The 20,560-nt window shown below is 32.4% G+C and overlaps 1 protein-coding gene across 2 annotated transcripts; it reads right to left on the reverse strand.

The window, feature by feature from the left end:
* Positions 1 to 16,108: 16,108 nt before the first annotated feature.
* Positions 16,109 to 17,575, reverse strand: LOC127902282 (uncharacterized). 2 transcript variants are annotated; one of them, XM_052441142.1, is made up of 3 exons: positions 17,335 to 17,575; positions 16,716 to 17,005; positions 16,109 to 16,553 (listed from the first exon to the last, which is right to left on the reverse strand). In XM_052441142.1, the coding sequence occupies exons 2-3, from the start codon at positions 16,999 to 17,001 to the stop codon at positions 16,195 to 16,197; spliced, it is 645 nt and encodes a 214-aa protein (XP_052297102.1). In that variant the 5' UTR covers positions 17,002 to 17,005; positions 17,335 to 17,575; the 3' UTR covers positions 16,109 to 16,194. The 2 variants fall into 2 exon arrangements, with proteins under 2 accessions (XP_052297102.1, XP_052297096.1); XM_052441136.1 differs by having other exon boundaries at positions 16,109 to 17,005; positions 17,335 to 17,573.
* Positions 17,576 to 20,560: the final 2,985 nt, after the last annotated feature.

Here is a 20,560-nt window from a genome sequence, read left to right on the forward strand (position 1 = left end):
AAAATAAAAAGTAATTAAAACTTATGTCTATTTTGGCCATTATATAATAAAACAACACCTTCGTAATAAAATTTACCAAACACATACACTCTATTTTTCAAACTCACAGCAACTGGAACAGCACAGTTTACCAAACGTCAAACTACTTTTTTAACCAGCAGCTTATTTTATCTGCACAACACAAGCAGCTTATTTTATCAGCCTCTGCAATCCCAAACTGACCCCAACTCTTTCCAACGTGAAATATCAACTAATTAATTTTAAAGTTTGTAGTTAACTAACTTTAACTACTTCTTCAATGTTAATATTAATTCATAATTTAAAATTCCAAGTATTCGAGTTAATTCAAACTTAAATCGTTGTTTACTACCACTAAGCCCAAAAATTGGCTTGTTCAATTTGTGTGCGCAAAAGTCCACATGCTTGACTTGTCACAAAAAATGAATTTCTCATTATAAACCACCCCAGAAGTTTATATATTTCCAATGTAGGATTTGGTGTCTTGAAATACCCATCACATAATCACAACACATAAAAAGAGATTTAAAAGGTAGATAGTGGGGAAATGATAAGTTGGTAGGAGGATAAAAATTCTAGGGTTGCATGCTGGTATATGGTTACATGCATGTCGTTTCATTGGTGCGATGGATATCTGCACATATGAAGTATCATATTTATAGTTTTTTTTTTAATTTACCTATCTAGCCACTTTCATAAATTCATTATCAACACTAAGTATATAACAAATTGTTATCATAATAACTATATAAGCCCAATTTAGACTAAATCATGTTTAAAACAAACCAACCACAACTAAATCTACGAGAAAAAAAATAAAATACATCGTCCACATTGCCCACATCTATTTGGCATCGCCCACATTGCTTCCATCTATTATATAGTTATGCATCACCCACATTGCCAGTGACGTTCTTTGACGGATAGACTTCCTTCTACAGCGGTGGCTTCCATCACAGTTTTGATCGAATTTGAAGAACCAATTTTGCTTAGCATCACTTCAAGGTACTGTTTTGCTCATGCACAATTTACTTCATGATTTTGATCCGATTTATTATTTAATTGCTCTTTAAATTATTTGTTCGATCGATTAATATGACATATAAGGAATTAGAATATGTGTTGGACATGAAAATTTGAAATTTTTTTTAAATAACATTTCGTAAAATATGGCAATTAGATGCTTGTTAAAATGCTCTAAGAAGATTTTTTCTATTATGTTATTAAGTTTGTCGAGCATGCCTATAATTATATATTTCTTAGTACCAACAGCACCTACTAACACTACGAGAAAAAGATATAATTAACATGCTAATCGAGGCAATGGGATCCATCGCCCATGCTCATGAGGCGAAGGAACAATCCCAAATGTGTTTTTTCTTATTTTTAAATATTATTCTAATATCTATCATATTTATGTTTCAAATGTGTCCTATAATGAAATGTGCCCTTGGACAGTAAAGATATCTATCGTGGATTACTTCCCAGGCGTCTTTACAAATTTGACCAAAATGAAAAAAAAATTATTAGCGTTATATGGGGAAAGTTGACTGATAAGTAATGAAAGTTGTTCAAGAAGTAAATATTTGGGCCTTTCTTTTAACTATTGAGAATATCAGATTTAGTGGGATCCTCCTGCACAACTTATCGCTTAGACAAGTCATGCAAGAAGTTGATGAATACCAAATGAAGTTTCATCTTGGCAACAAGTTGGTACATTTCTTGATTCGGGAATGGTGTCTTGCTACAAGACTTAAGTGTGTTGAATTAGAAGATGGAAGAAAAATAGGCAATTTTTGGTGGAAATGATGACTTTCTCCTTGAAGAATTAGTCAAAAGGTTTGAAGCTTCTCAATTTTAATAAAATCAATGACAATGATTTATTTAGAATTGCCTTGTTATTCTTTACGGAATCAATCAATAATTTTATATTTTATGTCATCATGAATTTGGGAATGTTTTAGTAATTTTTCTTAGGGATTATATTTGTGAAATATTGTTTATGATCAAGTGAACAGAGTATCAAATAGGAAAGCTGAAAATTTTAATAAAATGGAGCGAATTACATAAACATGAGGCTTACAATTTCTCTAGTTTTTGTTACGGTGTGTAAGCACATAAAATATAAATATAAAGTAACTATATGTAAATATAATATAATGTATTAGTTTTTCTTCCCTATGCAAGCCTATATTTTTTAAGCAATTGGAGGAATTACATTAAAGTATGCCACCCTAACAAAAATAAATTATCTCTAAGACTATACAATATTCAAAGCTACTAGAAAAATTTACAACTACTGTAAGTGTTGCCAAAGTATGTAACTTGGTGTATACATTTGTCTATAATTATGCAAACTTAATTTTTTCTAACACAAAGTCGAGTCAAAGCAAATTTTGAAAAAAAAATTGGTAAAGAGGGTAAAGAACCATATTATCAATCTATGAGGAGATACTACACTATGATTTGGACTTGGGTTGATGAGGTGGGAAGATTTTAAAATATAAATTGATTACTCACAGTGCATTTGCTGAAATGAAAATTTGTAAATTTCCTTGTGCATTTTAAGCAACTTTTGGAAAAGCAAAAACATAATGAGACTATATTGCTATCGGATGACCACCATTGATCACCTATAAAAAAATTTAGGCCTCAAGACCCACCCCACAATTTGAACAAAACAAAGGGCGTTGATACGATCGAGGTTAGATTTATTTGGCACTTTACAATCGATTTATAGTATAAAATAATTGAGGGAATTTGCCACCAGAGTGTTTTTTTTTTTTGGTTTATAGTTGAGGTCGAAGAATGGTATGATTACATTGTCTATAAACTGAATAAACTTTCGCTTGATGTTGCTAAAATCAAGACGAAAATGGTCAAAATCTCTGGCAATGGTTGAAGATTGGAAGGTGTTTGGTGAGGTGAAGACGAGATTTGATGAGATGAGACTGTTTGCAAGACTGTTGTTTGGACCCATATCCTATGTCAGTAAATATTCTAAGAGCATTATTGTAAAAATAGAGAAAAAAATTTAACAATACATAAGTAATAATGGGGGCATTTTCTAAAATATGAAAATTAAATATACATTTAACTCAGAAAATAAGGATCATTTTGAACATTGTGCCCATTAATTTGACGTTAACTATGGTGGTGTTATAGATTCAACCAAGGTTGACCCTGAGGTCATGTTCAGTTGTCAGAAAAGAGGAGAGATGAGAGGAGAGGAAAAGAGAGGAGGTGAAAGGAAATTGGAAAAAAAGGGAGGGGAATTTAATTTCCTTTGTTCGATTTAAGATAAAATTAGCAAAGGACAGAAATTTTACAATTTTTTATTTGAACAAATTTACCCTTGTATTATATTTTTAATATTTAATATTAAATTAATTTAAAAACTACAAATATTTTAATTACTTTAAAAGTAGCCTCAAGGTTAATGTTTCATTCTCTTTTATTAAAAGTGCTTTTACCAATTATTATCCAAGTGCTTTTATCAAATGTATTTTTAAAAAAATATAAAACATTAATATTATTTCAAAAATAGCCCATAATATTACTAAAAAAATATTAAATTTCAAATGCTCAAATGAAATAATAAAAAATACTTAGCCAAATTTCAAAATATGACTATAACATCTTCAAATTTCAAAGGCATTCTACAATATAAAAATATAAAAACATAACGAAAAATACTTAGTCAAATTTCAAGTGCTTTTATTTTCGAGCAACTGAACATGGCCCAACAATTTGGAAGTCTTAGGCGAACTTTTCTTGGAGGCTTTTCTACATTAAACAACATAAATCTCAAAGAAATATTAAATAGCTCAAAATTTAATTATCTTTAATAATATCTTGAATTTCAACAATTATCAACAAGATCCCAAAAAAATAAAGAATAATAAAAAGATATCTATTTATTTTTAAATAAACACTAACTAAGTTCATCATGTTTATTAAATTTGATTCAATTATCAACACCTAGGCTACTTAACTCACAAACTTCATAGCTAATTCAAGCCATATATCAATACAAAAAATAAAAAAAATGCAAGAAAATTAAGAAAGAATATTAATTATATTTTAAATTGAATAATTAGAATGATAGCACATAAAAAGTTGCTTGTTTAAATGAATATGATGGTCAAATATCAGATGATGGTAATGAACTTTATAGAGATGATCAGAAGAATTTTCTTTGTAGATACAAGAGGAAAAATTCTTTTAGCTGAGTATCTTGATTCAATATCTATTAGTTTTGAAATTTAAAATAGAATTAATAGAATACTAAAAGTTTTAAAATCTAAATTAAGCATTTTATGTATGTGCTTACTTCCCATGAATGCAAATCAATGAATCAGAATGCGTTTCATTACCATGTTTATTTTTTAAAATAAGATCACAAATCAGAATGAGAATAATAGGTCCACAAAAAATTGGAAATTAAACATGGGGTTATGATTCCTGTGGGGGGTTGGGAATCAGAACCCCTTACATTGAAGAGACGAAATTGCCCCCAATGAATTTTGATAATTCTAATTTTATCCTGTAATTTAATATTATTAATATAATAATAATATTATTATTATCATTATTATTATTATATTATTATTATATTATTATTATTATTATTATTATTTTAATAATAATAGTTTTATTATAATTAATTAAGGGCATTTTAGTAACTTGAAATAACTCAACTTATTCTGATTCTAATTCCAAGATAAAATAAACAATATCAATGAGATTTTAGCCCATTCCGATTACGATTCCTGTAACTCAAATAAATAACTTATTTTGATTCACATTCCTCATTTCCATTCTGGCTCATTCACATACCAGCCTATTTCGATTACTAACAAGTAAATGCAGCATTAATAGAGTAATTATTTTTTGAAAAGAGAAAGTACTGAATTTTTTTACTTGTAATTGTTAAAAAAATAAAATTTTAAAGGGTTAAAACCATTAGTTTGCAGTAAAAAAATCATATTTTATAAACAAATATTTCTTTTAAGGTGAAGATTATTAAATATAGTGATAATTATGAATGAGAATAATAATAAGGAGATGTTTAAAAATTAAGTTTTCCTACAATATATACATAATTAAAAAAAATAAAATCTTAAAATAATAATAATAATTATATTAATAAATAGATACCCAAAATTTATGATCTTCTTAAAATATAAAACTCAAGACGACCGCGAAATTCACCTAATGGTATAGTCTCCCTTCCTCAGGATCCAACAGGTGTGAAACCTAAAACTCTTTTTTTCTTTTTAACTACATGTACAAGTTATTGTCTGAACATGCTTAAGTGGGTCTATAAAATCTCCTGAAACCTTTACCTTGTCTTACCTGTTTGAATTTCGATAATTGTAAACGTGGGCGGCATTTCACATTGTATAAAGTGTAAAAGTACGTAGATGATGAAAATTTTGGTTGTGGCATCGAGAGGACAAAAGCGCCAACAATGTGGATCTTATACAGAGTATCAAGATTCAGCAATGATGTTATTACAAGCACCTTCGATTTTCGTATCTTTACAACGATAAAGAGAGGTTATTTTAAGAATTCTCCAACAAAAGGAAAAATCATCAAGTTTAGTTTACGTGTGGTGCATTACTAATTCTAATAAGGCGGAAAGCTTGATACACTACCTTCAAGCCAAAAAAAAAAAACTTTTTAGCTAACGATGATTAAAGAAAATATATTAACTGGAATCCCGAAGAATTATGAAGGTTTGGTAGGTAAGATCTGGTCAAGAAATAAATGTAAGTTTAATTGCAAGTGATGAATATGAGTGCCTCAAGATTTGATCGAGTGGATTTCAATTGGCATCATTTAGTTGGTAACACGAATTTGATTGGTAAAGAGGGAAGGTAGCTAAAAATTAATTTGGTCACATCCTTATCTTTTAAGAACATAAAAAAAAAATAATAATAATTGATATGAGTGGCTTCTGAAATATCTCTTAGCGACAAAATTTAATTTAATTTTTTTTTATCTAAAACCTCAAGTTTATATAGCTCAAATCACCCCTTTTACTTTTGAAATCTTTAATTTGTCTGCATTTTTGTTAAGAAGATTAAAAGAAAAATGATCAACCCATCTCTTGAATAAAAAAGGGATAATTTGAGGTTTTTTAAAAGGAGAGATTACCAATTTTTCCTCGACTATAATTAATATATATCATTTATTCTCTTATTATTTTTATAATAGTCGATAACCCCCTCCACAACATTAGTTTGTAATATAACCCGTATTTTCACATATAGTTATATTTATATTTATTATAAATTAAATAAATCATATGAATAAAATTGAATGAAAAAATAAGTATTAAAAATAAGAAATATATGTTTTGATGTGAACAAAAAAATTAATAATAAAATTTTTTCTTGTACTTTTTTATTTTGTAAACATTTTCTTCTAATAAATATTTTATAATATTTTAAAATTAAATGTAAAAAGTACAAGAAAAATATTTATTATTTATTTTATAATAATTTATTATTTATCATTCAAGTTTTCTTATAATAATTTCTTTTATCATTTTATAATAATTTTCTTATATATTTATTATAAGAAAATGTTTATAAAATAAAAGTGTAAAGAAAAATATTTTATTATTAATTTTTTTCACATCAAAACATATATTTCTTATTTTTAATATTTAATTATTTTATTTTAATTTTCATTCATGTGATTTATTTAATCTATAATAAATATAAATAAGAGTATATTTGAAAATAAGGGCAATATTGTAAACTTATGCTACTAAGATGATTATTGAGTCATATTGACTATTTTAAAAATAGTAAGGGGCAAATGGTATATATTGATTATAGTGGGGGGAAATTGACAATCTCCCTTTTCAAAAGTAAAAGATCATTTTGAATATAGTCAATTTATAGGAGGATAATCTAACATTTACCCTTAATGCAATGATATATAAGAATGAATATATGTCTCCTTGGCATATAATTTTGCAATACAAAGTATAACTAATTAGATTTATTCTTATAAATTAACATCATATTTGTACTACTTTTTCAATCTCAATTAAAAGAGTAGTGTTTTGGTAGATTACTACCATGTGAAAAAAAAATTAATATTACTTTTGGCTCTTTATCTTAATTCTTAACATGTAAAAAGGTAGTCAAATTTAAATTTAATTTAATCTTGATTAATTCACTTTTTTCCACTATTGATACCATATTTTTTTACTAGTACCATAGAACAGCCCTACATCAAATTAACATATATTAATTTAAAAAAATTATAATTAAATGAACCAACTACTCAATGATTTATATCCCTTAATTTTCGTAATCCAGTATCAATGATCAAAATATTAAATTAAAAGAAAAAGTGCATAGGCATGTTTGTTTCGGTCGGTTGACTAATTAAGTGAAGCCGACTTTTAATTTGCTGGACTCTACACTTTGAAGTAGGATCCACGTAAGGTCTTCTTTAAAAAGCAAAATAGGACAGTAATATATACGAATGCCACTTTCATATTCTAAAATGAATTATATAAGTTCAATTGACGGAATAATTTTAGCTTTTGTTGGGAAGTTTTGGTTTATGTGTCCCTCTTTATTTTTTTCTCATTATTTAATTTATATTTTAGGCAGAAGCCCAGCCTAAACCTCACCTTCTTGGTAGTTATAAAAAAAAAAAAATCAATTGAGAGAACTTCAAAGAGTAAATTTCATCAATTCTTTTTATGGTTCCATCTTTTCGTAATGAAAAAGACCCATTTGAGAACTTTAATTACATTCCAGGTTTGATTAATTTTAATATTACTTTGGAACCAATTTGATTCCAGCAAAATGTACATATATTTTAGGGTTTTATATATTATGGAATTAAAAGGGTTAGTAGTGGTTGAATTTAAGTACTTCATGTTTCAATGACTTGACTTTATTTTGTGAATGCTAACGAATTCAATTAGTCAAATCTCTTAAATGAAAATAAGAGCTCTGGTATTTAGACCTCACTCAAATGAGTGGAAGGAAAATAAGTAATCATTAAATTATAACTAATCAAGCTCGAATAGAATTGACATTGATTACTTAATCCGGTAGTACTTATTCATCCATCTTTTTTTTTTCTTTTAATTTTTAATTTAACAAAAATGCATGGGACTACCACGGTTAAGAAAGTTCCTCAAAATTTCGAGTTTCAGATTGAAACTAAATGGAACTTGTAATATCATACATTACATTCGTTAACAAAATTGGAAGGATGCAAGTATCAAAAGCGATTGGAAGCTTTGTGATGAGCTACTATCTCTCTTTTGATGATTCAAGATAGCACTCTAATGGGAACGAGAAAGCTCCACCACATCTCTATATATAATGCGGTGTAAGGGAAAAACACAATAGCGCACACTCTATCTTGGGGATCCATAATTGTCTCAATGGAGCACCACTCATATAATGGGATGTTTCTTTGGATATACATTATAATTAATCTGCTTTACAAATTATAATGGGATAAAGTTCGTAAAGATATTGAATTCAAGAAACAAGTCCTCTCATCATCATTGTGAAGAAAAGTATCATATAAAACATGCATTACCAACTACCATTCGAAAGTTACATCTCAATTGTAAATTAACCAGATGATCTAAATTAAGCATACATGCATTCAGAAACTCAAAAGTCAAAATAATGAAAGTTATACAATAAGTTTTGACTTTCAAGTTATTCAATAAGTTATTAATGATGATGAGGATCAGGACCTCCAGGGCTGACTCGCTTGGGCTCAAAAAACTTGCCAATAATCTCCTGTCTTTTTACACTTTGCTTGAACATTTCTTTTGCGCTCTCCGTCAATGCACCATTCTCATCATTCGGAACCTTCTTCGACTCAAAATGTTTCTCAATTATCTCCTGTTTCTTCTTACTTATTTTCGACACTTCTGTCAGATTACTACTCGTAGTAAATGCTCTATCACTATGGCTTTTGCTATCTGAAAATGATGGATCGAGAACACGAGTTTCGCAACTCGAAAGCCAAAGCAAAACAAGAGAGAAGCATAGGAAAGCCCTCAAGCTAGCCATTTTAATATGGACTGCGTACTTGAAGTCTCAAAACTTGTATGTAAGTGTAGAATTTCTGTGATGGGGTTGTTGGATTTATATAGAGCGTAATTGATAATAAAGAATTGAAGGAGGGTCAAATGGAGATGCAACTTTTCTGAGAGGATAAACTAAAATTTGGTGATGAAATTAAGTTAGTGCTAGCAAGTTCTATATATGTGTAATGGCATTCCTTCACATTTTTTAACCCGATAATGGTTTCTATTCAGGTTTTTTTTTTTTTTGCTTTTTAATATCTTTAGCCATAAAGTATGAAAATAGAAACCGAGGAGGTCACGACCAAAAAAGGCTATTTAGAGTGTACATATATAAAGCGCCACATGTCATCTTTCAGCCGCCAGGCTAACTTTTCAAACGCAAGATTACACGACCCAACAGTTGCTGTTCATCTTTGCGTTCACATAAACGTTAAAGAAAAGAATATATACTTAATAATCTTTATCCTATCAACATGTAGACGTTCGCTTTAACGGAATTGTACGGAACGATTATAATCGGTTACATAAATGCTTTCATAGAGTGTAAGTCAATTACTAAGTCAAATCTGTCTCTGTTTTCTTAATTATATTTACTTCTCACTTGTTGGATATCAAATTTATTTGAATAATCAGCTATATTAAATAAAATATTTTTTCTCTTCAAAAATATTTTCATAGAGATATTTTAAGTAATTTTTTAAAAATACAAAGATAGGCAATTGGCCCAACCTTACAGACTAAAGAGAATTCACTCTTATAATCTCAACAGAACTTGCTAGATATACTTCAATTTCTTTGATCAATTTTCGTTTTTCAGGTACTTTTAATTGTCATCAGGTGTGGATATTTACACCTTTTTAGAATAGAGATTCAAAAACCTTTTGCAATGCCAGATATTTCAACAATTTTTTTGTTAGGACAATTATTTTAAGTTTACTAATTTCAGCAAGTATTTTAACTTACATTAATTAGATTTTATTAGAGTTATATTTTAGTATGTTATCGAAGTCTTTCCATTATTATCTAGGTAGGATTTTGTGAGGAAATTTTAATCTTAGAAAAGATCTTGCAAGTGAAAATATCAAACAAATAATAAACATAAAATAGACGAAGAATAAAATTAATCACACAACACAAGAGTTTATGTGAAAAGCTCTTATACCTAGAGAAAAACCACAGCTGCCAAATAAGACAAGAGAAAAATTCAGTATGTAAAAAATTATTACAATCACTCTAGTATTTTCCTTACACTCAAAACTCTAAGGGAAATTTACGAAAATAACCATTAATATTTTATTATTTTCGCAATTAACCCTCTCAACTTTTTTCTATCAACATTAACTAAACACAAGCCTTTCTTCCCAAATTACCCTTCTTTACAGAACAAAACCAACATTGTTTCTCCCATATCGCCAAATCAAAAGCAGCTTTTCACTCTTGAATCATCAGCCAACGGCAACCGCAAAAGACAACGGTAAAAACGATATCCGATCATAATCTATCCGGATCCAACACAAATCGACATCACTTAGTGGTATGAATTATTTTCTGAACTTACTGAGTCGGGTGAATCTGAATTTGGCGACAGGCTGCCTGTCGCAGCAAAACTTGGTGCGACAGGCCACCCTGGAGATTCATTAAAACTGTATTATTTTAATAGGACTCAAATAATTTTTTTTTTTAATTTCAGGCTTAATGGATTCAGTTGTACTTGAATTGTGTTACAATGGTTGGTGGGAGACATTAGAGAATAGCCGTATGGAGTACGTGAATGGTACAAATCGAGCTTTTTTGGTTGGAAAAAATTATCTGTTTGATCAGTTATTGGTAAGAGTATACGAGGTGTTACAAATAAACCCTAATGACTATAGTATCACAATGAAGACAACTTTGAGGTCTAGTAACACATTATATCGTATATGTGCAATGCCCATGGATATATGTGATGATGAAATGGTGAGGGTTGTGTTGCATATGGCATCTGACGTAGCTAATTTTGGATGCATTCCTATATTCGTGACCACATCACCTCGAGTTTTGAGCGAAGGTATTGAGCCACATGTCGATACAGAAACTTCATTTAGAGCAAATATGTCTGGCCTCGATAATGATGAAGAGGTGTTGCCAAGGACAATATCGCTGCAGCAATATTACTCTCCAATCCACGACAATTATGACAACATTGATGATAATGGCGTTACGTTACAGGATGTTGGAGCAACGGTATTTCCAATAACAACGTTGTTGGAGCAACGATATTCTCCGTATCACAACAATAATTTTCGGGACAATGATGATTTTCATAATGAGACAGAGGGGGATAATGTTTGTGCAGAACCTTCTAATAATACGAGGCGGGGCACTCGTTTCAATAATGATGGTGATGATGGAGGAGCCGGTCCTTCGAATGTTCCGTCGTTTCAGCATGAGGATGAGTGTGAAGACAATACTCTTGTGAATAACAGAGGCAATAGACCTATTCCTTCTATGGTTCGATCGAGAAGGAGAATTGACCCTCTTACAAGTCTTGCTCCAACTTTGCCTTCGAACATGGTTGCTCCAAGCTTTGTTAGCAGTTGTGACTCAGATGATATCAGTGTGGGTAAGCTATTTGCTGAGAAGTCTTGCTCCAACTTTGCCTTCGAACATGGTTGCTCCAAGCTTTGTTAGCAGTTGTGACTCAGATGATATCAGTGTGGGTAAGCTATTTGCTGAGAAGAATGAGCTTATATTACAACTACGCAAGGTGGCCTTTAGAGATAAGTTTGATTTCAAGATTGCATGGTCTACTACGACACGTTTCGAGGCTCACTGTTGTTCAGAATCATGTAAATGGCGTATTCGAGCAACTAGAAGTTCGAACGAGCAAAATGTTCCTTGGGTGGTGAAGAGAATTGATAATGTACACACTTGTCATAATGAGATATTGGTTGATGGACGTCATCAAGTAAGGAGCTGGGTTGTCGGTCATATTATCGCAGAAAAATATATTCAAGATAAGAGGATTTATACTCCCAATGACATAAGAGCATATATGCAACAGGAATACGGTGTTCAGTTAACATACCAGCAGGCATATAGGGCGAGAGAAGTTGGTCTTGAAATAGTTCGCGGCAACCCTGCAGAGTCATACAACTTGCTCCCTAAATACTCTCACGTACTAACTACAGCGAATGAGGGTACAGTCACTCACTTCGAGCAGGATGGAGATGGTAATTTCTTGTACTATTTTGTAGTACTCGGATCTTCCATCAAGGGGTTTATGCAGTACATTCGGCCTGTCATTGCTGTAGATGGTACTCATCTGAAGGGACTATATCGTGGAAGCATGTTCGTGGCAACATGTCTTGATGGTAACAATCAATTGTATCCGTTAGCCATTGGGATCATGGATTCAGAAAACAATGATGCTTGGGAATGGTTTATGATGAAGTTACACGGAGTGATTGGTGATAGACCTGAGTTGGTAATTATCTCTGATCGATGCACTGCCATAAGGAGAGCCGTTCTTAAAGTATTTCACAATGCAACTCATGGCGTTTGTTTTTACCACGTCAAAGGTAACATTAAGTCACAATTTAGAATGTCCAAAGCTCTTTGGGATGAATTTGAGCCCGCCTTTATTAATGCAGCAAAAACATATGCCCACGAGGAATTTAAGAGACAACTTGAAGGATTGTGGATGATCCACTTGGGTGCGGCTGATTACCTAGAAAATAATGTCGGTACGTGTAATTGGGTAAGGTCTCAGTTTGAAGGTAGGAGGTACAGCATTCTTACCATCAACATCGCGGAGAGTGTTAATGCTTTCATGAGGGAACCTCGAAAATTTCCTGTTACTCATCTTATTGATCACTTTAGGAAAACATTGCAGCAATGGTTTTATGATAGAAAAATTGTGGCTGAATCAATGACTACTCGGTTAACAACATGGGCGGATGAAATAGTCACTAAGAGGAGAACTATAGCTGAAAGAATGATAGTTCGGCCGGTGTCTCCGCATCGCTTTCAAGTTACAGGCGGTGGGCTTAAGGGAGGGTTGGTTGACTTGCAAAAGAGAACTTGCTCCTGTAGAGTGTTTCAGCTTGATCAGCTTGTGTGTGCTCATGCAATTGCGGCGTGTCTAACACACCGGGTGGATTTTATTAACCTTTGCTCGGACTTTTACACTACAGAATCGTTGGCGATGGCTTATGCACAACCAGTGGAGCCAGTTGGTGATGTGGCTGATTGAGAAGTTCCAGATGAAATTCAGGAGATGCAAGTATACCCACCAGTTGAGGCACAACCACCTGGCCGTCGTAAAGAGCTCAGAATACCCTCGGCTGGCGAGGACGTTGACCGGCGGACTGTAAGATGCGGCCGGTGTCATGAACTAGGTCATAATCGTAAGCGATGTAAGAATCCTATTGCGTCGACTCGAAGTTAGTTGTATTTTGTGTGTTATTCGTTGGTTAAAACTATAGTTGTATTTTGTGTGTTATTCGTTGGTTAAAACTATTATTGTTTTTGTGTTTCGTTGGTTAAAACTGTTATTGTTTTTTGTATTTCGTTGGTTAAAACTGTTATTATTTTTTGTGTATTGTACACTTATATTTCATAAAACTGTTATTTTATTAAATAGTTCAAAATGTGAGGCATTAAAATTATATAAACTTAAGTGCGCAAATTAAAAAAAAATTCAAATTTCAACATTAAAATTACTACATAGGTCTACAATATAATATCATCATTAAATATATCAACCGCAATCTTCTTTCTAAAGTACTCGACATGACTAGGGTTAAACTCCAATCTAAGCCCGAACATTAAATACATCGTAACCATCAATACGAAAACACCGCAATTGCCAGTTCCGGGCTCTTGTTGCAGCGCGCTCTTAACTGCGATAACTTTCCACGGGTCTTCACTCCGCAACTCAGGTCGGATATTGTAGAAGCCAACATATTCCAACCATCGAGGGAATATAACTTCAAGTGGCTTGAATTTCAACTTGTACCTTTTGTCGTCGCGAAATGTGAGTAATGAGTCATAAATCCAGACTTTATTTTTCCGAAAGTCAACTTATGCTAGTATCCAATGCGCGCCGTCCAAGTTAACAGGGATGAGTAACTGCATATAAAAATTGAAAAACATGTTCGTTATATATGCAATTGAAATACAACAAAGAAAAAGCAACAACTCAAATATTTTCATTATAGAGCATGTGAAATGTAATAAAATACATACCATATCGACATCCGTCATTGATTTTGACATTGTGTACTGTCGCCCACAAAGATAACTATTCAAGCGGTCGTCGAATACCATTGAATCGACTGCACAATTCCCGTTATTCCATAACTGATTCAAGAACACCTAGTACATAGATAACCAAGAAATGCATAAATTAATAAAACTTAAAGGCAATAATTAAAAAAAATTAAATAGTATTTATAAGTTTTGTCGGCACGTTACCTAAAAAAATGTGTCAGTATGTGTGACACGTTGGAGTAAGGCATTTGGATACTGTCGTTGTTTCTTGCTAATCAAGCGGAGATACTCGTGAATATGCTGTAGAGAAACAGAAATATTACGATTTAAAAAAAAATGTATACACAAATCCACAACAGTATACACCACGAGGAAAATATAAATACCTCATCGCCTAGCCATCCCATCGAAGTTGTCCCCAAAATTATTTGAAAGAATGACCGCGGGTGCTGGACTCTCCGACGGACTCTGCTATCACCAGTGAACCATCGATCAAACTCAGCAAACAGACTAGAGTCCTCCAATCCTCTCAGTGGATTTACATCCACACTCGTACTCATGTCAATCACATGCTCCATGATTTAGGGTCGAGGTAAAGGCCGGACGTTCTGTCCTCGCCTGACCGAAGGAATCATGTAAGGACTGTTATAAACATACGACGGTATGTACGCGCGGCCGAACTTACTAACGCCCGGAGGCACCTCTGTGAACACCTGAACGCTCTCCCCACTAACATCCCCATAAAAACTATACAATGACGTGGGCGTAGACAAATTTTCATTGCCCACGTCAGTATACACTCCATAGTCATCCGGGGCCTGTACATTCGCCAAAAAGAACATATTAAATAACTATCAAATTATAAGTTAAACGAACATAATTATTAAATTTAAATTAGCTTACCGCATACGAGCATGCAGTGGGAGAATCCTTATTTGGACGTTTAGAAAATGTGTCGATGAAGCCAACAACGGTTTCTTTAAAATATTTTAATTCTGACTTTATTTCATACAGGTTACAATCAATCTTATCCAGCCGTCGTCGTACGTAATCATTAAACTGCTTGGTCCTCGACTATTACAAAAGAAAAAAATAAAACTTTAGAATAACAATAAAAAAATAATAATTTATAAAGGAAAAATATCGTATATTATTTATAACCTCAGAATCCCGTGCGTCATCAGAGTTGTCTGTTTGCTGCTGGTGGTCATCAACAGCTACCTCATCCTCAAAAGTGTCATGACCCACCTCATCCTCAAAAGTGTCATGACGTTGCTCTGGTATTGGGTTTGGTATGTCGTCATGATCGTCATGCTCGTCTGATTGCCTTGTAACCGACGGCATCGCGTTGATTGAGGGTTGGTACTGTATAAAGTATCATTTAAAATTAGTAAATGAAAAGTTAAAAATTTCGATTAACAAATTTTTAGTACTTAGAGTATACCGACCTTATGAACCCAGTCTGGAATGCTTGGCAAGTAATCCTTCACAGAGAGCCAATATTTTCTGCTACTCTCCTTTGAATTTGGCTCAAGAGTTTGTAAAACGTCCCCCTGCCATAAATTCAATTGAAAATTTTAAGTAAGTATACATAACTTAAATTTAGTAAAGTTAAAAAAATAAGTAATACATATTACTTACAAGACGAGATTCGTCGTTGAAGAATAAATAAACCTCCGCAAAGTTGATTCTCGAAGACGCCATAGGCTTCCATTGCAGAATGCGGGGAATCGTATTCTTCGTTTTGACGACCCATGTTGATGGCAACCCTCCGATTGCTTCGTAAATCCAAGCCTACAACAACCAAAGTGAAAAATCAAATAAAACAACTATCAAATATTTAATACTATAAAACTTATTAATAAACAAAAAAAAAGCACCTGAACCTCAGACGTAAAGCCGTAAAGATTGTATTTTTCAATATTATGATATGGATTTTTCAACCGAGTCTTCTTAAATTTCTCGTCTTTCTCGAACAGTGCATTATCAAGACTCTCGTAAATCATTTCCCACGACAATAAACCCCATGGACGCTTTCGGAAGTACTGTATATCATCAACTTGGTCAAGCCAATCGAAATTAATTTGACAGTGATTTTTTCTTGCATTTAGTACTCTGTCCGCAAAATAAAACAGCGCAATCTTTAATGCGTCCATATCGTCCATTTCCTCGAATTTCAACTCCTTAAATACTGCATCGAATTGCTTCACATTAATCTTACGATGCACACCACCAAAATGCGTATTCCGTAGCCTCTGCTCCATTTCATCATTTTTTTTATTGGTATCAACACCAAATGAAAGTCCAGTAACCAAGCACCATTCGACAATTGACAAGCGAATCAAATGCTTACCAATTTGAAACCATAACTGATCCTCACGGCTATCTTCTTCATGGGCCACTTGCCGCAGTAAAAGATTGTGCAAAATTACCCCACTAAATGGAAAACTTCGACACTCTAAGAAATGCCCAAATATATCCTTTTTGAACATAGTCAACTGCCGCTTTGTTAATTTTTCCTCGATGGCTTTTACGACCGAAGATAACATACACATGCTCGAAATTCGACCAGGAAAGTGATCAGCATAACGAAAATACATCTTGCCTACTTCAATATCCGGTGATTCTGATTTCGCCATGTATCTGTAATATTTATAAAATTATTACATTACATTTACAGAAAAAAAAATTGAATCGTTAAAAAAAAATAAACTCTAATTTTTGGTGCGACAGGCGTGCGGCTGTCGCACCAGATCTGGTGCGACAGCGTGCCGCTCATGGGCGCGCGCGCGCCCTGCCCCCCTCCCTCCCCACCCCCAAAATTAAGCGCAATCACTCCAAAATCGAAAACAATACTCCCAAACACCACCAACCACCACAAACATCATCACCACCACTATTATTCTCAAGCTATAACTATTATTATTCTAAAATCTCATTTTAAATTAATGAAAATAAGAAAAATGACTAACCTAGGTTTTGTTGAAGGTTATAGATCGTAGATCGGATGCCGGTGAGAGATGGAGTCGCCGCCGACGAGGGTTGATGTCGCCGCCGATGATGGGAGTTGGATCGGTTTGGGAGAGATGAGTGAAAGGGAGTGTTGGGGGAGAGATGAGGGAGGGGTATTTTGGTCTCAAATGTTGTTTTATGGCTAATGTTGATAGAAATATTTTTGGGGGGTTAAGATGAAAAAAAGAAAATTTTTTTGGTTATTACTGTAAATTTCCCAAACTCTAATAACACACAATCTCTCAATAAATCTAGTGTTTCTCTCACATGATGGGTGGTTGAGCCACCATCTTTGAATTCAAAGAAGGTGGGTGGCCAAGTTAGCTACCATCATTGAACAAGAAAAAATGGGTGGGTGCCCCCCATGCAAAGAAGAAAAGGGAGAAAATGAAGCCAAAGTTTGGCTATAAATAGAGGGGTTCTCCCTCTCATTTTTGTATCCAAAAATCCCAGAGAAGCAATCCAAGTTTTGGTGAGAAATTGAAAGAGAGAAATGTTCTTAAGCATGTAGTTATATTGAAGGAGCATTTGTCTCCTCAATATGGGTATTACAGGTTTGCTTTGTTCAGGAATATTTCTCGTGATTATGTATTTGGGGCTTGGGTGAGAGAAATTTATTTATGAGAGTGTGGTTGTAATAATTTTTCACATAGTGAATATTTTTTTCTCTGGTTGTCTTTTGACAACGGCAATGGTTTTTCTCCGGATTTAGAGTTTTCCACGTAAATCTTGTGTTGTGTGATTGGTGTATTCTCCATTTAATTTTTTCTGTTAATTTATTGCTTGATAAATTGCTTGGAGTGATCTTAGGAGGAAGCTCAATTTTCTAACATATCTTATCTAGAGTACATATGTTTGGCACATTTTTGATCATCTTGCTGAAAATACCCACTCTCGTGTTTGGCCTCCTTAAGATTCCACAGCCTTAACATAAAAATTTCACCACACATCTAGCATAAATGCCAAATTGTACCTTGTGTGAAAATCTTGTGGACTCGTTAACAGTAAAAAAATCCTCTTTCGTGGCACACCAAAAAAGATAAATAAGTCTCTCATGCAGAAAAAGGACACACCACTAGTTGATATTATCAGTATCTCTATCTACTAATTTAGAGTTATTTGCCAACCTTTCTTTATTCCGGCAATCTTCTTTAAGATGCTTTGATTGTCTAAACACCTCCATGGAATTTTTGCTAATGGGAACATAGTTCACATCGCCCTTACTTTTTTGTGTAACCAGATTGGACAAATATCCTTGACTTTGATTTGCTTTAAGCCAAATTGATTGTTCCTTTGAAACTTCTTATTTCTATCTTCGCAGGTTTTGAATATCTCATTCTAATATATTTGCTCTATGTTGCAGCCTTAGTTTTGATACCACTTGTTAGGAAATTTTAATCCCATATAAGATCTTGCAAGAAAAAATACCAAATGAACAATAGATAGAAAAATATGAAGAATAAAACCAATCATATAACACGAGATTTCGTGGAAAAGCTTATATACAGGAGAAAAATCACTGATGCCAAGGACGACAAGAGAAAAATCTACTATATGAAAAATTATTACAATCACTTGAGTTTTTTCCTTACCCTCCCCCATGAGACATCATCTCTAAATAGACCTATTGTTTCTCTCACATTAGAAAATACAGACAAGTGAACCCAATCTTCCTATATATAGGGATTGTTTCTTATAAGAGAAGTATTCATTTTCTTATATAAATTATCTTTCTTGAATAAGTTAAGTTTCAATGGAAAAATTATTTATTCCTTAAATAGGAATCCTCTTGAATAAAATAACTACTAAATAAGAAAAAAAAAGCCTATGAAATATCCTAGTTTAGGATTTACAAATCCTCATTAAAAAAGGAGAAATATTTCCTAATAAATTCTATTCTGTATTTTAATTTCATTAGGCTAGTGGATTTTTTTCTGTTATAATTAGAGTGATCATGTAATTTGTATAATAAAATTTTCTTAAAACTTTGATTATTAATAAAAAATCCATCTTTTATAATTTTTTTAGAATTATTTATCTAAATCTTTACTATAGAGTTGTTTGGATTTATTGTAAAGTTGTTTGGATTAGAGTGTTAACAAATCTCACTGAAAAACATTGTATTATCTCAGTATAGAATATTGTTATTTGAACATTTATCATCACCGTCATGTATTCTTTTATATTTCTATTTGAATTCCGCCGTTCCGCCTTGCTACAGAGAAGGATGATTCGGTGTTTTATATATCAAAAAGTGTCATAGTATACATCGAAGAAATTTTTATTATATAATTTTATTACTAATTAATTTCATGTATGTGAATGGTTTTGCAAGTTGCTTGCTTTAACAAAGCTTTAACTTTATCGTCAATTTACTTTCAAATTTGTCTTTATCGGTAAACTTAACTCATCTACATTTTAATTCTTTATTACACGTTCATCTTTTTGCGATATAGCGTGTCTTGTCTCATACACCGAGAAATTTTCATTTGCTTAACTAGGTCATGGAGCATTATTCAATGCCAGGACTCTCCAATTTTGTCTAGCATTGTATTCGGAATTTAAATTTACTATGCCACAACTTTCTTCCAACTATTGAGGCGTCGTTAGTTGAATTTTTAATAGCATCACTTTCATCCTGTGTATAAACATCAATTTAACCTGCGGAACCAGATCTATTGGGCGGCTTTATACATAGTGAGCTTTCATTAGTTTAATTGTCGACCCCATACCACAGCTCCTAATGAAAACTCCCCCCGTGTGCAGTCGCCCACTCAATCAAATTTCTTAACTTTTGACCTATCTTCTTTGACGTTTAGAGTAAGTGGCTCAATCTCTCTCTCACTTTGAATTCAATGATTAAATGTCAATCAACATTACGATGGACTGATTTAATCATTCAAATTTCAAATTATCACAATTGTAACATTTCATTTTTCATATTTTTTATCTTTGTATATATTAAGCCTTTGTGCTCTTGAATAATAAAAGTGAAGTTTATCTTCTTTACGACGAAATCTCGATAAATTAATAACCTTAACTAAATAATAGTTTTTATCAGTCATTACTTAAGACCAATGCGGTAAATTAATAATTCGATTAATTTATAAAATAATATTTTTTATTTTACAAATTTATATATTTCTATAGGACCCATGTACTACATTAATCAATAATTATCTAATT

Source organism: Citrus sinensis, chromosome 1 (genome assembly GCF_022201045.2).
Source record: "Citrus sinensis cultivar Valencia sweet orange chromosome 1, DVS_A1.0, whole genome shotgun sequence".
NCBI lineage: Eukaryota > Viridiplantae > Streptophyta > Magnoliopsida > Sapindales > Rutaceae > Citrus > Citrus sinensis.

Excerpts from the sequence above, each read along its gene's own strand:
- LOC127902282 (XM_052441136.1), bottom strand. The coding sequence starts at position 17,001 with ATGGCGAAATCAGAATCACCGGATATTGAAGTAGGCAAGATGTATTTT.